Source organism: Ruditapes philippinarum, unplaced genomic scaffold (assembly GCF_026571515.1).
Source record: "Ruditapes philippinarum isolate M1 unplaced genomic scaffold, ASM2657151v2 ctg11043_1_1_1_1, whole genome shotgun sequence".
NCBI lineage: Eukaryota > Metazoa > Mollusca > Bivalvia > Venerida > Veneridae > Ruditapes > Ruditapes philippinarum.
This window is the reverse complement of record NW_026859886.1, coordinates 104-18,824: the sequence shown is the minus strand read 5'-3', so window position 1 is coordinate 18,824 and position 18,721 is coordinate 104. Positions and strand designations below refer to the sequence as shown.

The 18,721-nt window shown below is 34.6% G+C and overlaps 2 protein-coding genes across 2 annotated transcripts; one reads left to right on the top strand and one right to left on the bottom strand.

Annotated features, from left to right (window-relative positions):
* Positions 1–1,017: 1,017 nt before the first annotated feature.
* LOC132758196 (SH3 domain-containing kinase-binding protein 1-like) lies at positions 1,018–18,172 on the top strand (the record flags this gene model as incomplete). The annotated part of the gene is made up of 3 exons (XM_060749751.1): positions 1,018–1,096; positions 16,373–16,487; positions 17,976–18,172. Coding segments are annotated over exons 2-3 (300 nt in total), but the record flags the coding sequence as incomplete, so codon positions are not given.
* LOC132758197 (uncharacterized) lies at positions 3,337–7,020 on the bottom strand. The gene has a single exon (XM_060749752.1). The coding sequence runs from the start codon at positions 7,018–7,020 to the stop codon at positions 3,337–3,339; it is 3,684 nt and encodes a 1,227-aa protein (XP_060605735.1).
* Positions 18,173–18,721: the final 549 nt, after the last annotated feature.

The following is an 18,721-nucleotide window of genomic DNA, read 5'->3' as shown; positions in this document are numbered from 1 at the left end:
CATAGTGATAAGAAGATTCCTGTAGCAGAATACCTGTAGGTATGTACTTACTAAACAAACTAGAAAAATCCAGTGTATAAGCCAGTAAAATAAAAACTATCAATATTCACTCTTCAGGGCCTCTATGCTTTTGATGACCTTACAACTGGTAAATTTTATACAACAAAAATAGTGAGTAATACCTACGTTAGACAGAAAAGAACAAATAATCTAGTAAACATGAGTTGTTTTCCCAAAAAAATAGTGAAAACCTGAAACCCAAAAGAACACCTTAAACAGCAAAATTATGAAATGTTGCAGACTCAGTTTAATCAAGCCATACAAAGTAATGGTAGAAAGCATTCATAAATAGTTAGATGGTCATGTGACAGCAGGAATTGCAGAAAATCGGATAGCTTTCAACATCCGGATATTGGTACACTTTGTAAAAAACAATTATTATGTGCAATAGATTAACGTAATATGGATAAAATCAATAGGATAATCGTTTACAACAGTTCCATTCCTATCCTAATACTCATTTGCAGGTGGACGTTCTTTTTGTAGGAAAATTTTGAAAATAAAAATGAACGAAAAAGAATACAGCATTAATGTAGACCACAACGATATTCGAAATCTGGTTTTTAGTATTGCCAATAAGGCTAAGGGACAAGCTGTTAAACTGAGCCCGCAATTTCGTGAAATTTAATATCACAATGCACATGCTTTTAACATGAAGTTATTGAATACAAATATAACAACATAGTTGTTTACTTGATTTTTACGAATCAAAATAAAACTAACACAACATGACATTAACTGCTAATAATAACAGCTCCTTCCATACGCCAAAATAAAAAGCATTTCATAAGAGACGACGCCTCTCACCGGCGTCGACAATAAGTGAGATTAATATAAAATATTTAATTAATATCGTATATGACTGTCTATCCTGCGTCATATTCATCACTCACACATTATCTTTCAAATACAGTGATATTGATATGGTACTTTCATGTCCTTGACCTAAAGGTTTAATCTTGACGGACTACTTTTACGGGGAATTATCAATGGAAATCGAAACTAGACAAATATTAACTGATTAACCGGTTAAAAGGTAACTTTGTTAATATTATTTTGAAGATCTGTAGTGTTTTTTATCAATAAAAATGTTATCGAAACTTTTAAAAAAGTTACAGAGCTAGTAGTACTAATCAGTACAGTAGAAAACATTTTTTTTTAATTGAGCCAAAACGTCCATGAGGTGTAAAGTCCAAACACCGTGCGTAGCCCAGATGGGTAAACTGTATCCATTATTAATGTGATTATTCACCCCACAACTTGGTTTGCAGCCTATGAATTCTAAGTCAATTAATTCCCATTACACTATATACTAATATATAGTCTATATATTAGTATATAGTGTAATGGGACTTAGAATTCATTTTTGACATAAGATAAATGTTTCTACCATCAAACACATATTTTGTGAACATTTAATGAGCCGTACCTCTTTAATCATTACATGTAGATTTCAACTTTTCAACAGCAGAAATCAGTGCATAGCTTGACCAGTTACCATTATACATGCACAGTATCTATAATATGATTAACCTTGTGCAACTGGGTTTGCAGCCTACTGGTAACCTCTCCACATAACTTGGTATTTATTATAATTTAATACTTTGACAGCATGGAGTTCATGGAGAATATTTCTTCTATCAGTTATGTCAGTCAATATATAATAGCACAAGTAAGTTTGATGATAATTTATTAAGTAATGAAGTAATTAATTGAGTAATTAAATGAAAAAAATAATTAAACAATTACGTAAGTAATTAAGTAATTAAATAATTAAGTAAGTAATCAAATAAAAAGATATTTAATTTAATAATTAAGTAAGTGATTACGTAAGAAAGTAATTAAGTAATTCAATAATTAATTAAGTAATTAAATGAAAAAATAGATAATTAAGTAGGTAATTAAATAAAAAATAAATAATTAAAAAATAAAGTAAGTGATTAAGTAAAAAAAATAAGCAAGTAGTTAAATAAAAAAATAATTAATTAAATAATTAAGTAAGTAAATTAAATAAAACAGTTAAATAAGTATTACTAAGTAATTCATGAAAGTCCGGGACTTTATAAACAAAGACGCTGATTAGTTCTTAACTTTACTGTTCCTTGCATATAGTCAATCAGTAAATCACTGAAAAATAAAAATAAAAAGATACCATAAGTATTATGCACCTTAACATACAATTATCTGCACAAAATTACAGCAATCAGTCTCACACTATAGTTTTAATATTACACAGTCTTATACAATGCTTACTGAATAATAAAACAAGAATGATATAACAGTCATAGGTGTACAACCTAAAATTTAGTGAACTCTGACCTAAACCTTCGACCGGACAATTCTATACCGTATACTGGCTTTTATACAAGCCTTAGAAAATTTGACGTATATTCATTTACAAAGCTAAATTAAGATCTTATCAAAACAATTTACATGTAGGCAATTATCATTAAACATAGAAGTAACAAAATCAGGTCAAACTTACACCAAGGGGGCCATAAGACTATAATATTTGTTTGTTTTGTAATGGCAGTCTTCGACAGCATCCGCAAAACGTGATTACAAACGTCTTAAATATTTCAAAGGGCGATAACTTCAGATAACTTGATAAGTGTAAATTCCGTCTTTACGGAACACTCGTACGGTACGGCAGTCAATAAAATGTTACACCTCCTTGAGGTGACGTTACACTCCCTGTCTGATGTAATTTACTTTAAATTGTATCACTTGCAAAACAAAAATCTAACAAGAGCATTGCAAAGGCATAACAAAAATTCTGCTCGCAAGTTATCATACAAAAAATCGCAAGCAACCCTTCAGAAAAATTGCAACTAAACGTAGGCTTAACTCACATCGCAAATAATAGGAAAAGGTTTCGAACCTTTTCAAAAATTGTAATAAAAGATACTGACTAGTCAGAATTATTGTACTTTCATCAATTCTAACTATACCATTAAATGCATCAGTTACTGTACCATAAGATTTCATCATTGTATACAAACACAAGCATAGTTTCATGCTCAGAAACTCTACAAATATGTACTGGTGATCAAATATGAAAGATCATACACTTGGCAGAAGCATTTAAAATTGGAAATGCACCTCACAGATGAATAACAGTTACTCTAGGAGCTTTACTAGCTCAACAATTGGACGAGTGTTTTCAGTTTTATTTCAATCGTTCATAACTTCTACACAACACTTTCTAACAAGACCATCATCATTTGGATACACCTTTTTCACAATGCCTATGGGCCAATCATTTCTTTGTACTGATTAATCGCGTAAGAGCACTAGATCACCTAACTTGATATTTTCAGATTGATTTTTCCTGATTTTGCGTGGTTGTAATTGTGACAAGTATTCCAATCTCCATCTTTTCCAGAAAGATTCAGCTAAAACTTGAACGCACTTCCACTGTGCTTTATACATATCTTTTGTATCTAAATGATCGAACATTGAAACAGGATTATTTGCACTTTTATGTGTAAGAAGCACAGAGGGGGACAGAATAAATGGGTTCTCTGGGTCTGATGAAACAGGTGTGATAGGTCTCGCGTTCACAATTGCACAAACTTCTGCCATGAATGTTGACAACACCTCGTGCATTAGGTGCTTGTTTTTGTTTTCGAGTAGAATAGCATCCAAAATACGGCGAGTAACTCCTATCATTCTCTCCCAAACACCTCCAAAGTGAGAAGAATGAGGTGGGTTAAAAATCCAAACGCTTCCAGACTCGTGTAGGTAGTTAGCAAATTTTCTGTCTTCAACGTTGACAGCTTCGATCCCCAAATCTTCCGTAGCTCCAACAAAATTAGTCCCTCGATCTGATCGAAAGATTTTGACCGGACCTCTTAGTGAGGTAAATCGTCTCAGAGCATTGATAAACGCTGATGATGACATCTCTTCTACCAGTTCAATGTGTATGGCTCTGATTGACAAGCAAGTAAAGAGAACTGCCCAACGTTTTGATGTAGAACTTCCGCCCCTTGTACGACGGGTAATAACATTCCAGGGGCCAAACACATCGACTCCAACATAGGTAAAGGGCGGAGCAGGTGTGATTCTATCAGCAGGTAAGTTAGACATCATTTGAGAGGAGAATGAACCTCTGAGTTTACGGCACTGCACACATGAGTGAATAAGGTTGGCTATCAGTCTCTTGCCACCAGTTATCCAATAACCGGCTGTTCTAATGGCGCCCTCTGTAATATGACGTCCTTGGTGGTGGACCTTTTCATGATAATGTCGAACCAGTAAAGTAGCTGTATGTGATCGTCCAGGTATAAGAATAGGATGTTTTTCACCTTTAGGTAGTTGAGAAGATTTCAGTCTACCTCCAACTCTGAGAATTTCTTCATTTTTATTAATAAATGGTGCAAGATCCAACACATTACTTTGTTTAGGTAACTTTTTGTCAGATTTCAAACATGATATTTCCTTGTGGTATATCTCCTTTTGCACTTGTTTGATAATGAAAGTTTTGGCATCAATTTCCTGCTCAGGAAGTATCTGTGACTGACAATTGTCACTACTAGAAGTATGCCTCTTCTTAAAACGCCTGACAAATTTCAAGAGAGTAGATATAGCAAGGACAAGTCTCTTCCAAGTTGAGAACTTTTCAAAGCGATTTATTCCAAATTTCACTTCAGTTTTCATGCTTGTCACTGAGGATCGAACTTCAACATCCTCATTAGGATTTTGTAGGTCATATTGCTCGGAAGATTCTGGTAATGATAACAAAGGTAGTCCTGACAACCATTTAGAGTGCACCAGTTCCGAAGGTTTCAAACCACGGGTACTTTCATCAGCAGGATTTCTATCTGTTTCTACGTATTTCCATTGAGATGACTTGGAAAATTTAAGAATTCTGGAAACTCTATTTTCTACATAGACATAGAATCTTCTGGTCTTATTATTCAAGTATCCAAGTACAATTTTACTGTCAGTGTGGTACGTTATATTCTCAGGTGAAATGGATAACTCTTCACAAATCATTTCAGCAATTTCCACTCCCAAAACAGCTGCACACAGTTCTAATCTGGGTATAGTATGTCCATGTTTGGGTGCTACTTTGGCTTTACCGAACACATATCCAACATTGGTACTTTCATTTCCAACGGTTTTAAGGTATGCAACACTGGAAATAGCTTTCTCAGAAGCATCACAGAATACATGAAGTTCCTTCTCAGCGCCAAATTTCACACTAGGAGGAAAATAGGTTCTTGGTATCCTAAGATATTGAAGATCTTGCAGACTTTGGAACCATGACAACCACTTCTTGTGCAGATAGTCAGGCAATGGTTCGTCCCAATCCTGAACACTGTCAGTGATATCTCGTAGCAATAGTTTACCAGTTATCGTGAAAGGTGATAAAAAGCCTAATGGATCGTAAAGGCTATTGATAATTCCGAGCACAGTTCGTTTAGTATATGTTGGTTTCTCATCTCTGTCAAGCTGAAATGTGAATGAATCATCATCAAGTCTCCAACTAAGTCCTAGGCTTCTATGTACAGGAGAATCTTTAGATTTGATATCTTTAGCTAGATCTTCCTCACTAAAGTTTTCCAAAACCTTGGTACTATTTGACACCAGTTTATGAAACCGTAGATTTCCTTCTTCTTGTAGAGCTTCTTTTGTGTTAGTCAGTAACGATACAGCTTCTCTCTCTGTGTGAAGTGAAGACAAACCATCATCAACATAGAAGTCATTACAGACGAAATCTAACATAGCTTCACCATAGGTTTCTGCAGCATTTTTGGCTGATTGTTGGAGGCCATATGTTGCCACTGCAGGTGAGGGGGCATTTCCAAAAACATGCACGCACATGCGATACTCAATTAATGGTTTATTGAAGTCGTTGTCTTCATACCAGAGGAACCGTAAGTAATTGCGATGTGTTTCATCAACCCGGAATTGGTAAAACATCTGTTCTATATCCCCAGATACTGCTATTCTATCTCTTCTGAATCTCATCAGTATCCCAGTCAGGCTATTTGTTAAATCTGGACCAGTCATGAGCACGCTGTTCAAGGACACTCCATCAAACTTACTTGACGAATCAAACACAATACGAATTTTGTCCTTTTTCTTCGGGTGATATACACCAAATAATGGAAGATACCAACATTCTTCATTTTCAAGATGGGGAGCACGTTCGCAATAGCCTTTGTTAAGTAGATTTTCCATAAAATCTAGACTGTGCTGCAATTTAAGTCGATCTCGTTTTAGCGAACTTTCAAAAGTCTTAGCCCTACGATAGGCTTCTGATCGATTGTTCGGTAATTTGATGCGTGGCGTACGAAATGGCAATGGTGCAGTCCAGTGACCAGAATTATCTTTATGAAAGTGTGTGTCCATAAGTTTAAGAAACTCCTTATCTTCTAAAGATAAGCCTGGCTTATCATCATTCTTTGTATGAACAAATATGTCATTAGCCCCGACCTGGTCAAGGTGACAATGTTTAACGGTAATCTTATTACTACATGGTTCAAATATGGACGGTCTTCCACTTTCGCAAACATAAGTCTTCATAGTCCGTACTGGTGGTCTGTGCGATGACAAACAAACTTCACCAATGACTACCCATCCCAAACCTAGACGCTGAGCAAAGGGGGCACCTGGCTTCTCAGGGGATATACGTTGTTCAAATACATGGTGCACCTCTGCTACGTCACGTCCTATGAGAAGCACTATTTCACAGTCCTCACGCAACCTGGGAATGGGGACATCTGAGAGGTGTTGGTGGTATTTTACTATATCCGGTGTAGGGATTTCCAACCGCGAGTCCGGAATGCTATCACATTCTAGTATGGTTGGGAGTTTTGTACAGAATTGTCCATCTATAGATGAAACTGTCATATTGTCAATAGTTCTGCCATTACACACAGAGGATCCTGAACATGAGTTAAGTTCATAATTTTCATTACCTACTGGTACATTGCTAAACAAATCAAACATTTTCGACTTGCACAATGTTCTATTGCTTTGATCATCAACAATACAGTACACCGACCTTGATAACTCGGGATGGTTGTTTGGATATATATTTACTAGCAATGTCTTTGAACAAGATTTACCAACAAAACCATCACCACAAATGTTTGTACATCTTCCAGTGACTATTGAGGGGGTCTTTGATCTTGAGGTGGGGGTATTATTTCATCTGTGGGTTTTACAGGAGGGGGGTGTCAACTGCAGGAGGTCGCTCCCTGCCATAGTCTTTACTGGGTTGCTTCCCTTGACGATCACTTGCTGTTGTTTATTGTTCTGCTTGAAAGTAGTGAAGTGCTGCAGGATGGCGTTGACTGCCACATTCGTCATAGGTCCTGTGAAAGTGCATGATTTAAATGTATGTTTGTTGGAGTTACAACATTTAAAACAAATATTATTGTCTCTTAGGAATATTTTACGTTCTGAGACAGACCTTTGCAAAAATGTCATACAATTGTTAAGAGTGTGTGATTTTGCATTATTATGTACTGAACAGTTTGGCATGAACTCTACACATTGTACATGAGAGGCATCAGTTACAGTTTTCCTGACATTAACAGTTTGGTTTTGACTACGAACACTACATGTTTGATTTTGACTAGGTTTTCTCTCATTAGATTTCACGTAGGACACAGATAACCCCGGATCATTAAACATTGTACTAATCTCATCAAGGAAGGTACAAAATACGCTGAATGGTGGATATAAAACTTGGTTAGCTCTTTAGTAATTTGTGGCTCTATACATCCATTTGTTCTGAATATGGAACGGCAATTTTTCAAGGATGGGTCTTACTCCAGTTGACGACTCAAAATAACTCAACAGATGTGTATAATGCTCATCATTTCTTGTAGATTCGATTTCTCGACACAAATCAGCGAGTCCGTTTAATTCACTATTATCTTTAATGCGTGGACAACTGTCGATCCTTTGCTTTAATGATTTCTCTATAAGTTCTGGAGCTCCAAATCTTTCGGATAACCGTTCCCATATTAACTGCAGGGCTTTAGATTTGTTACACGGGTTCGACTGCGCAAAGTTTTGCGCCTGCTCTTTCGATCTAGGACCAAGATATCTTAACAATAGATCTAACTATTCGATCGGTGATGCATTCAACTCATTCATAATGTTCTTGTAATTTGCTTTCCAGAGTTGAAAGTGTTCTGGTTTATCAGCCGTTGAATCCTCAAGTCCTTTTTCAACAGAAACACAGATAAATCTGACAACTGTGTTGAAGTTTCTGGTGCAGACGGTTTGGCATTCGGATTTAAACGAGACATCTCATCAAACATTGGCTCACGTAGTGGAATAGCTGGTGTCATTAAATCAATTCTCCTTGGTAAACCCGATACATCAGTAAGTCTACAGAGATTTGTTTTTCCAAATATCTCTGATTTCACACTTGCTTCAGAATGCGAGTTTTCCCTTATATGTTCCTCAAGAGTTTGTAATTTTGTTTATTCTATAGCTATTTCTTTCTCATTGTTCAACAAAGATAATTTTGAGTCTAGAGAAGCCATTTTTTTCCTTTAAGGCAGATTCTTTCTTCTCGTATTCCAGTTTTGTTTTCGCCGCTTCGAGCTTCGCCTTTTGTTCTGCAAAAGTCCTTTTCAGCAGTAGTTCTGTGTATAACATTTTCGCTTGGTAACACTTTTAGGCTTTGTTCAGTTCTTGTCCTTTCCAGATAGGTATGATACTCTTGAACTATCATATCATAATTGTCATAATAGTTGTTCTAATGTTGCGCATTTCAACAGAACCATTTTTAATCAGTTCTTCTGTATTCTTATACAGCAGTATTATCTCTTCTATTTCTCTTCTAAAACTCATTAGTTTCTTTCTATATTATTCTACATTTTCTTCATACAGTTTTTCTGACTTTTCTGTAAGTCTTTTTTCTCTCTTCTCTTCAGTTTCTGTGTCAGTTGTCTGCATCGTATTCAAGTCTGCCATGGCTGGTGTGTGGTTGATTTACTATGAAAGTCCAGGACTTTATAAACAAAGACGCTGATAAGTTCTTAACTTTACTGTTCCTTGCATATAATCAATCAGTAAGTCACTGAAAAATACAAATGAAAAGATACTATAAGCATTATGCACCTTAACATACAATTATCTGCACAAAATTACAGCAATCAGTTTCACACTATAGTTTCAATATTAAACAGTCTTATACAATGCTTACCGAAAATGATAAAACAGTCATAGATGTACAACTTAAAATTTAGTGAACTCTGATCTAAACCTTCGACCGGACAACTTTATACCGTATACTGGCTTTTATACAAGCCTTAGAAAATTTGACCGTAGATTCAGTTATAAAAGCTAAATTAAGATCTTATCAAAACAATTAACATGTAGGCAATTATCATTAAACATAGAAGTAATAAAATCAGGTCAAACTTACACCAAGGGGGGCATAAGACTATAATATTTGTTTGTTTTGTAATGGCACCGCAAAACGTGATTACAAACGTCGTAAACATTTCAAAGGGCGATAACTTCAGATAACTTGATAAGTGTAAATTCCGTCTTTGCGGAACAATCGTACGGTACGGCAGTCAATGAAGCAGTACACCTCCTACAGACGACGTTACATAATTAACCCTTTCCCTCATGAGCATATTGTGAAATGGCTGTTTGCACTGAATAGCCTCCTGTTACAAGTTCAAACTTCTATGAAACTATGAAACATGCTTCAATACTAATGAAATTTGGCACAAATGTTGACCATTGCCTTTGTAACGACATGCTCAGTCTTAAATTTACTGTCACAATGGCAACGAGGGGACATCTGAAAAGTGCCAAAAATCACTATTTTGCCTCGATTGTTTTCATCAAAATTCTTTTCAAAGTGCTACAACTTCTCAAGGGGTTGAGATAGAGTCAAAGGCTTTTCAGCTTTGGTTACACGTTACCTTATGAACGACCTGGGGTCATTTTTAGCCTCTCACAAGTCCAAAATTTTCTTGGCGATGAGGGGAACTCCGCCCCCTTCAAACCCCCAAACAGAAGGGGGCACATCCCCCTTCTGGCAACCCCCTGATGTATCTTTTGAATGGGGGCGGCGCCGAAAAAGTGCTCACTTTTTTAGCAACATTTCTCAAACGAAAACATGTGTTTGGGGCCCAAATAGGACATTTTTCACTATTTTTGGCCTAAAAAAATGGGGGGGGGGGCTCAAAAGTGCGTTTTTTCGCGTATATATATGAGGTAAAGTTTTAGATAAAAAAAATAAGTAATTAAGAAATTATTAAATAAAAAATTAAATAATAAAGTAAGTAAATGAATAAAAAATTAAATAATGAAATAAGTAATTAAATATCAAAATAAATAATTAATTATAAAGTATGTAATTAAATAAAAAAAAATGTTATTAAATAATCAAGTCTTCGATGTTGAAATTTTCTGAAAAATATTGAATGTGAATGATTTTTGTGATATCTGAATCATTCATAAATAGAGGATATTGAATGAGTGTAAGTTCAATACTGAATTTATTGAACAAGTTGAATAAATTTATATTACGTGAGTCTCTGGCGAGCATGATATTATTTTATTCAACGAGATCAATAAATTCAGTAATGAGCTTACACAAATTTAATATTCTATTTAATTTCACATACCAAAAATAAAGACTGTTCATAGTGAAAAAGCGTCATTTTTCAGTATAACACTAACATTTAGCGCGTCTTTACAGTATGTTTGTATAAGCAAATGACTTCACGTCAAAATATATGCACGGTCGTGCAATACCATATTTGGTTTAAACATATTTATTTAAACTTGATTGCAAAACAAGTTCTTGCGACTTATACTAATCACTTTCGAGTCCGCTTCCTGGAACCAACCAGTAATGGTGTCTTATGGAGAAACATGGTCGTGATCCGAGTAGGGCTCGAACCCATGATCTCTAGGTTGAGAGGCAGACACCTTAACAATACCATAGTCGCACAATCGGCACGGGTATGTGATAAATGTAATATATGAGACTGTTTATATAAATGTATACATTTGCATGCTTAGAAAGTAAGTATAGCTGTTCTTGCTAAGAGTTTATCTCATGAGTATTTAAACTAATGTAGTCATAGAACAAAGTATATTATTTTTCATTTAAGTTATAGATTCTAATGTATACCTTGTATACTTGTATTATACTCACATACAAAGCCACATAATAATACAATCAATTTTGTCGCTGATGTTTTGAAGCTGGTCAAAATTTATATCAGTAGGCATTTACAAAATTAACTTAGTTGTGTGGCTGCACTGCACCTGACTTATTTATTTTTTGTAAATAGGTACTAATAAACTTTAACATATACAAATGTGCTTAAAACTGTTGTTTCGTGTGTAGTTCTAATACTGGTTGTCATAATGAAGTATTAAGTACTATTATTTGTGCTTGTTATACTAAATCCTCATAAATGGACCGCCATTCCTCCTTGTGAACCACATTCTTATGATAACTGGCCTTGTAAAATTAATATATGAGCCGCGTCACGACAAACCAATGTAATATGTTCGCATCCGCATAGTCTGATCTGGATTCCTACTGTTCGCTCACAAACCTATTTTAAGTAGAGAAACTGATAGCGAACAGCATGGATCCTGATCAGACTGCACGGATGTTGGTTTTGTCATGACACCGCTCAATTATTATGTGTATATCATTTACAAGTTAGTGTTATTAAGGGGATTTATTTTAAGTTAGATCAGTTTTAATTAATAAGATTGTCTTATTTGAAAGTAATTAAATCATATAAATCTATGATATCACAATGATATTTTTCATATATGCGATTGTCAATCAATTGTAACCAGAGAACCCACTCCTTTGAAAGAATATAGGATAGTGAGGGAAATATATTCTAAGCTTTATGCCGTTCTGGCAGCCCTTTCAAGCATTTCAAGAACAGACCCTGGGAAGGGGGAAATGAGCTGTATGTTTAACCTTTTGACAGCCCTTGATCACTGCCAGGTCAATGTGTCAGTTTTGTGCCAAAATGGCCGATATTTTCCCAGACCACAGTATCAGGGCTCAACTTTAGGCAGAGAAAAGGTATTATATTGGTTTAATGAAAATTAAAGTCGAAACCTCGACTATTTCCCAGGATTGATTTGACTGGAACATTTTTGAAGCATATGATATTTGAGATTCAGGGTTGTAAGGAATTACCATGAAATATATAGATACAGTCATGTATATCAGCATTTTTAAGTTATATATTTTGTTTGTGATGGCCTATTGTCCGTCTGTAGAACTCTGGTTGCCATGGCAACAAAAAGAAAAAACTTGAAAAATCTAAAAACCCAAAGACATTTGTCATGAACTATCTTCTAGTGAGTCTCTTCCAAATTTGTTTAGATAAAAGCCATGTAGTAAAAATTGGCCCCATTCCAGGGGGTCATTATTTTTCAATAAATGTATATAGTAAAACCTTAAAATTCTTCTTTAAAAAAAAACAAAGAGCTAGAGCATAGATATTTAGCATGAAACATCTTCTAATGGGTGTCTTTCAAGTTCGTTCAAATAAAAGCTTTGGGGGTTAAAATTGGCCCGACCTGTGGGTCATTAATTTCCCTACATGTATAAAGTAAAAACTTATAAAATCTTCTGTTAAAAAAACCCCAAAGAGCTAGAGCTTAGATATCTAGCTTGAAACATCTTCTAATGGGTGTCTACCAAGTTTGTTCAAATAAAAGCCTGTGGGTTTAAATTGCTCCCACCCCATTATTTTCCCTATATGTATATTGTAAAAACTAAAAAAAGTTTCTTAAGAAAATCCAAAAGGTCAGATATTTAGCATGAATCATCTTCTAATGGTTGTCTACTAAATTTATCCAAATAAAAGCCCTGGGGTTGAAATTGGCCCAGCCCCTTGGGTCACTATTTTCCCTTTATATATATATAGTAAAAACTTAAATAATCTTCTTTTAGATTACCCAAAAGAGCTAGAGCTTAGATATTAATCTTGACATCTTCTAATGGGTGTCTACTAAGGTAAATGTTCGAATAAAAGCCTTAGGATTAAAATTGCCCCCCCCCCCCTTTGGTCATTATTTTCCCTATATATATATATATAGTAAAAACTGAAAAGAAGTTTATGATATCAGTTTAAGATTTCGATTTTTTATCTGCTTTTGTTTATAGTTTTCAATATTATATGACTTTTTGTCAGGGAGAGTTTCTGTTATAATACAGTTGTGAACAGGTGAGCAATATCATTGCCATCATGGCCCTCGTGTTTGATGAAGTTGAATTGTTGTTATTTTGACTCTTTCATAGTTAATATTGAATTGGTTATTTCAATATTTATTGATGCATCTTATGTTTTTCCATTATCATGTTTAAATTTAAGTAAACAACTGGTTGTGCTTTGAAACCCAGGGACTGCTAATTTTTTTCAATCAAAATTATTACTGTTGAAATCGTTAAGCCTTTAAAGGATTGTGTCCAGCCTGACTGCTCAGATGTGCATGCTTTCCTGACTTTATTGTACACTTGTAGCATTCTGTATATTCATATAGATTTGTCATTGTCACAAATCACATTCTTGAAGTTGTTTTGATGGATAAAAAGGTTTACTATTAAACAAGTGTTCATGTGAAGCTTAAAAGAAAAATACAACAATTCTCCCTGTGGCCCATAAAAATCATTATTACAGATAAATGTGATGTGAATTTAAAAAAAGAACAACATGCCAGTGCCACATGCCATTTAGCCAGCCTGTACATCTGTGTCCCTTAGGGGCAGTCCGGGACCTAAATATGAATACCAAAAACACAATTCCAAATCTTTTAAAATCTGTTCCACAGGCAGATAACCAGTTGCACAGCATTTATTATTCAAGGATATATGACATACATTGAAGAAAATAATAGTTTGCTTTTATAGCTCCTAAAAATAATGACTGGCAGCAATTTATGTTTACCCTCACCCACAAAAAAATCACACCTAAAATATACCAATATGGGCAATCTTCATGAAGTTGCAGCATAGTCCAGAATTCGCCAGGTTCCTTTAAAAATATCACTTACAGCAAGTGCAATCAATGGCATTTCAAAAAAGACCAATACTAAAGTGTCTGTCATACGTTTAGATTCTTGAAAAAATTTATCCAAAACTTCTTACTTGTTTGGCGCCAGCTGTCAAAGCTTGATTTTTAACTTTTTCACCTCCATTCTGAGAAAAACAAATGCATACAATTTTAAATAATCTACCGAAATGCTTAGTTTTCAGTTAAACCTAAAAAATACTGCTCTGTTATTTTCTACACACAAACAAGAAAGAATTATAACTGCAGAAAAATATCAAAAGTTTCCAGTACCTTCAAAACACCATGTATCAGTTATTAAAAAAATGACCGGGATCATCATTCGGATATGTCCCCTGCCCCCTTAATTGCTGTTTTTAATACCATTATTGGACTGTTCCATTTCAAAGCAAGACACATCCGAATTCAAATTTAGCAAGGTCAAGGGTAATTTATTAATGAGCAACACTTAATGTTATATTTAATTGTGAAGGTTGATCTTAATTTTATCCAACACATAACCATCTTCTTTGAATTCTAGATGGAAAAATATAAAATGGAATACATTTTTAGAAATACATGTATCCATGACAGGGGAAAAAGAAATTTCATCTTTATGTTGTTGAGCTGGATTTTATTTTCAATATTTTGTTTTTTCATATGCGTTGTTTTATTGTTTTAGCTCACCTGTCACAAAGTGACAGGGTGAGCTTTTGTGATCGCTCTTCGTCCCGCGTCCGTTCGTCGTCCGTCCGTAATCTTTTATTTAAATGACATCTCCTCATAAACCGCTAAACCTATTTCATTCAAACTTCACAGGAATATTCCTTTGTCTGTCAGCTTTGAAAATTGTTCAAAGAATTAAATTCCATGCAGAACTCTGGTTGCCAATGCAACTGAAAGAAAAAAAATAAATATCTTCTTTTAAAAAACTCAAAGAGTTAGAGCTAAGATATTTGGCATGAAACATCTTCTTGTGAGTGTCTACCAATTGTATTTAAATAAAAGCCCTGGGGTCAAAATTGGCCCGCCCCAGGGGGTCATTGATTTTCCCTATATGCATATAGTAAAAACTTCAAAATATTTCTTTTAAAGAACTCAAAGAGCAAGAGCTAATATATTTAGCATGAAAGATGTTCTTATGGGTGTCTACCAAGTTTGTCAATATTGGGCCCCGTAGTTAAAACTTAACATCATGAAACATCTTCTAATGGGTGTCTTCTACGTTTGTTCAAATAAAAGCCCTGGGGTTAAACTGGCCTCGCTCCGGGGACCTATATACAGGTGAGCGACCTCAGGGCCATCATGGTCCTCCTTTTTTTTTTTTTTTTTTTTTTTTTTGGTTCTGAAATATTGATATTTGTCATTAAAAATGTAAAAGGGCATCAGTGACCTAGTGATTTAGGTATTTAACTTCAAATCACTTATCCCATACTGTAGTACTGGTTTGAATCCCGCCAGTGATTTGTAGATTTTTTTTTAATGGAAGAAGTTATATTCAGCTAGCTTAGGGAATTTCAGGGGTTTTACTCAGTTGCCTGCTTGTGCCTGTAATAATGAATGGAACTGGGCACCTGACTGGTCTTCCTTCACAAATAAAACTGAAAAGTCACCTGTGTTTGTGCATTGTAAAACCCAACAAAAACCTGTTGTAGTGAGCAGATTATACTTTCTATTTAAGACTGGAAAAGACATGGATTGTTTTTGAAATTTACTGTATATGCATTTTAAGTGATATGTTAAGGGTTTAATTATTATTTTTTTGCTGAGTAAGATAATTGTTAGATCTTCTTGGTACAGATTTCTATGAATGCTAAATGGATAAAGTCAATAAATGAAACACTTCAAAGATTGTGCTAAACAGAGAAAGGCTGAAAATATTGTTCAAACATTTCTTTATTATTCAATTTTTTTTCTAAACCAGACTCTAAAATTAAACAGAAATATTTGAAAAAAATTATTTGAGCCGCGACATGACAAAACTATCATCATGCGTTTGCGACCAGCAAAGATCCAGACCAGCCTGTGCATCCGCCAGTTCTGATCAGGATCCATGCTGTTGTTTTTCTACTTGTGATAGGGTTGGTAGGCGAACAACTTGAATCTTGATCAGACTGCTCGGAGGCGAAGGCTGGTCTGGATAAATGCTGGTCGCAAACGCATTATGTTGGTTTTGTCATGATGCTGTTCATATTATAAAACATAAGTTCATTAACCGATGATTAGTGAAAAATTAGTAAAGTTACAAAATATATAGAAATGACAAGATTCTGATATTTCAGCCTTATCCAAAGATGTCACCACCACCTACAGAAGATTCTGAAACCAAACCACAGTCCAAACTAGCAGACAAAATCCCAGCAGATACAGAACAATCCAAACCAGGTCCTTTGAAAGGTAAGTTTTACATTATGTACGACTTCATAGATTATTACTGTGAAATAAAAATTTTAGTGACCTGAATAAGGGAGAAAGAAGCAAAATATAATATCATCCTTATCTTGACACTTGAAAAATTTCTGCTTATAACTTTTGCAGATTGTGCATTTTAATGAAGTTGATGCGCGCCAAGTTGCACATCTGACGATCTGTTCAACTTAATTCAGTAAAACTTCATCATATCTTGAATGCTTCTCAGTCGCGTTGAATGACTAAAATACATACTGAGCTTGCTCAGGGTGAGCTTTAAGGATTGTTAAAAATCTGTTGTCCGTACACATTTGTTCGTTAACACTATAGTGGTCGTAGTTTTGCCTCAATCATCATCAAATTTTGTCAGGATGTTTGGCTAGGTAATTACTCAGATGAGTTGGAACATGGGTCATCTTAGATGAAAAACTAGGTCGCAGGAGCTAAAATTAGAAACATTTACTGTTTTGATCCAAATATCCTTGAAATTGGTCTGAAAGTATGTTTTGATGTTTTCTATACCTAGTTTGAATATGGGTCACCTGCTGTCAAAAATTAGGTCACACCGCTCAAATATGGAAAAACATTGTTAACACTCTAGTGGACACATTTGTTACTCAATTATCATCAGACATGGTCATGATGCTTTTCTATGTAATTGCTTAGATGAGTTTGCACATGGGTCATATCGGATGAAAAACTAGGTCACGAGAGCTAGAAATATAAAAATCTTGTTCGCACTCTAGTGGCTTCTGTTTTGATCCAAATATCCTGGAAATTGGTCTGAAAGTTTTTTGATGATTTCTAGGCCAAGTTCGAATATTGGTCCCCTGGGGTCAAAAACTAAGTCACACTGCTCACATATGAATAAACCTTGTTAACACTGTTGAGGCCACATTTTTGACTCAAATGTCATCTCTTCAGGATGCTTGTCCTATAATTGCTCGGATGAGTTAAATGGTTCAGGTGAGCAATCCAGGGCCATATTGGCCATCTTGTTTAATTGGTAAGAGTGAGATATCAATTCTAGTTAGAATAAGGACATCTGTATTAATGAGAAATCAATTCTAGTTTAGATGAGGACACTTGCATATTTGATTGCTCGAAATGAGATATCAATTCTAGTTAGAATAAGGACACTTGAATTATTTGATTGGTAAGAGTGACATTACAATTCTAGTTAAAATAAGAACACTTGCAGTATTTGATTTTCTCAGATGCCTGCTTGTGCCTGTAATAGTGCATGGAACTGGGCACTTGACTAGTCTTCCTTCACCAATAAAGCTGGAAAGTCACCTGTGTTTGTGCAATGTAAAACCCAACAAAGAAATTTGTTTTGCAAATTATATACCATGCATGTACAGAAATGCAAAATATATATAGCATATTAATAGTGTGATTTAACATATAATTTGTATCGTACATAATTATGAATATATTAAAGTAATGTAAGTTGAATTTTGTATTGTGTTTCAGAAACAAAGGCAATGAAATTCAAGGCAATTGTCAAGTACTCCTATGAAGCTAAACATAAGGATGAACTTACACAGACTAAAGGAGATACTAGAAATAGTCTAGATAAAGATTTAGAAGAAAGTGGATGTTGGAAGGGGGAGTTAAATGGTCAAATATGTGTCTTTCAAGATAACTATGTAGAAATCATCAAAGAAGAGGTAAGAGTGGTTTGCCTTTCATTACTTTCTTCTTTTTATCAAATTTTATCGTGTCAGGATTTTTTTGTTATAATCAAATGATCATGAAAACATGTTGTAGTGAGCAGATTATACTTTCTATTTAATACTGGGAAAGACATGGATTGTTTTTGAAATTTACTGTATATGCATTTTAAGTGATATGTTAAGGGTTTTATTATAATTTATTTGCTGAGTAAGATAATTGTTAGATCTTCGTTGTACAGATTTCCTTGAATGCTAAATGGATAAAGTCAATAAATGAAACACTTGAAAGATTGTGCTAAACAGAGAAAGGCTGAAAATATTGTTCAAACATAGAGATAAAAAAATTTGATATTTTTTTTTATTATTCGTTTTTTTTCTAAACCAGACTCTAAAATAATGACAGAAATATTTGAAAATCTTTATTTGAGCCGTGACATGACAAAACTATCATCATGCGTTTGCGACCAGCAAGGATCCAGACCAGCCTGTGCATCCGCCAGTTTCTGATCAGGATCCATGCTGTTGTTTTTTCTACTTGTGATA

Excerpts from the sequence above, each read along its gene's own strand:
- LOC132758197 (XM_060749752.1), bottom strand. The coding sequence starts at position 7,020 with ATGTTTGATTTGTTTAGCAATGTACCAGTAGGTAATGAAAATTATGAA.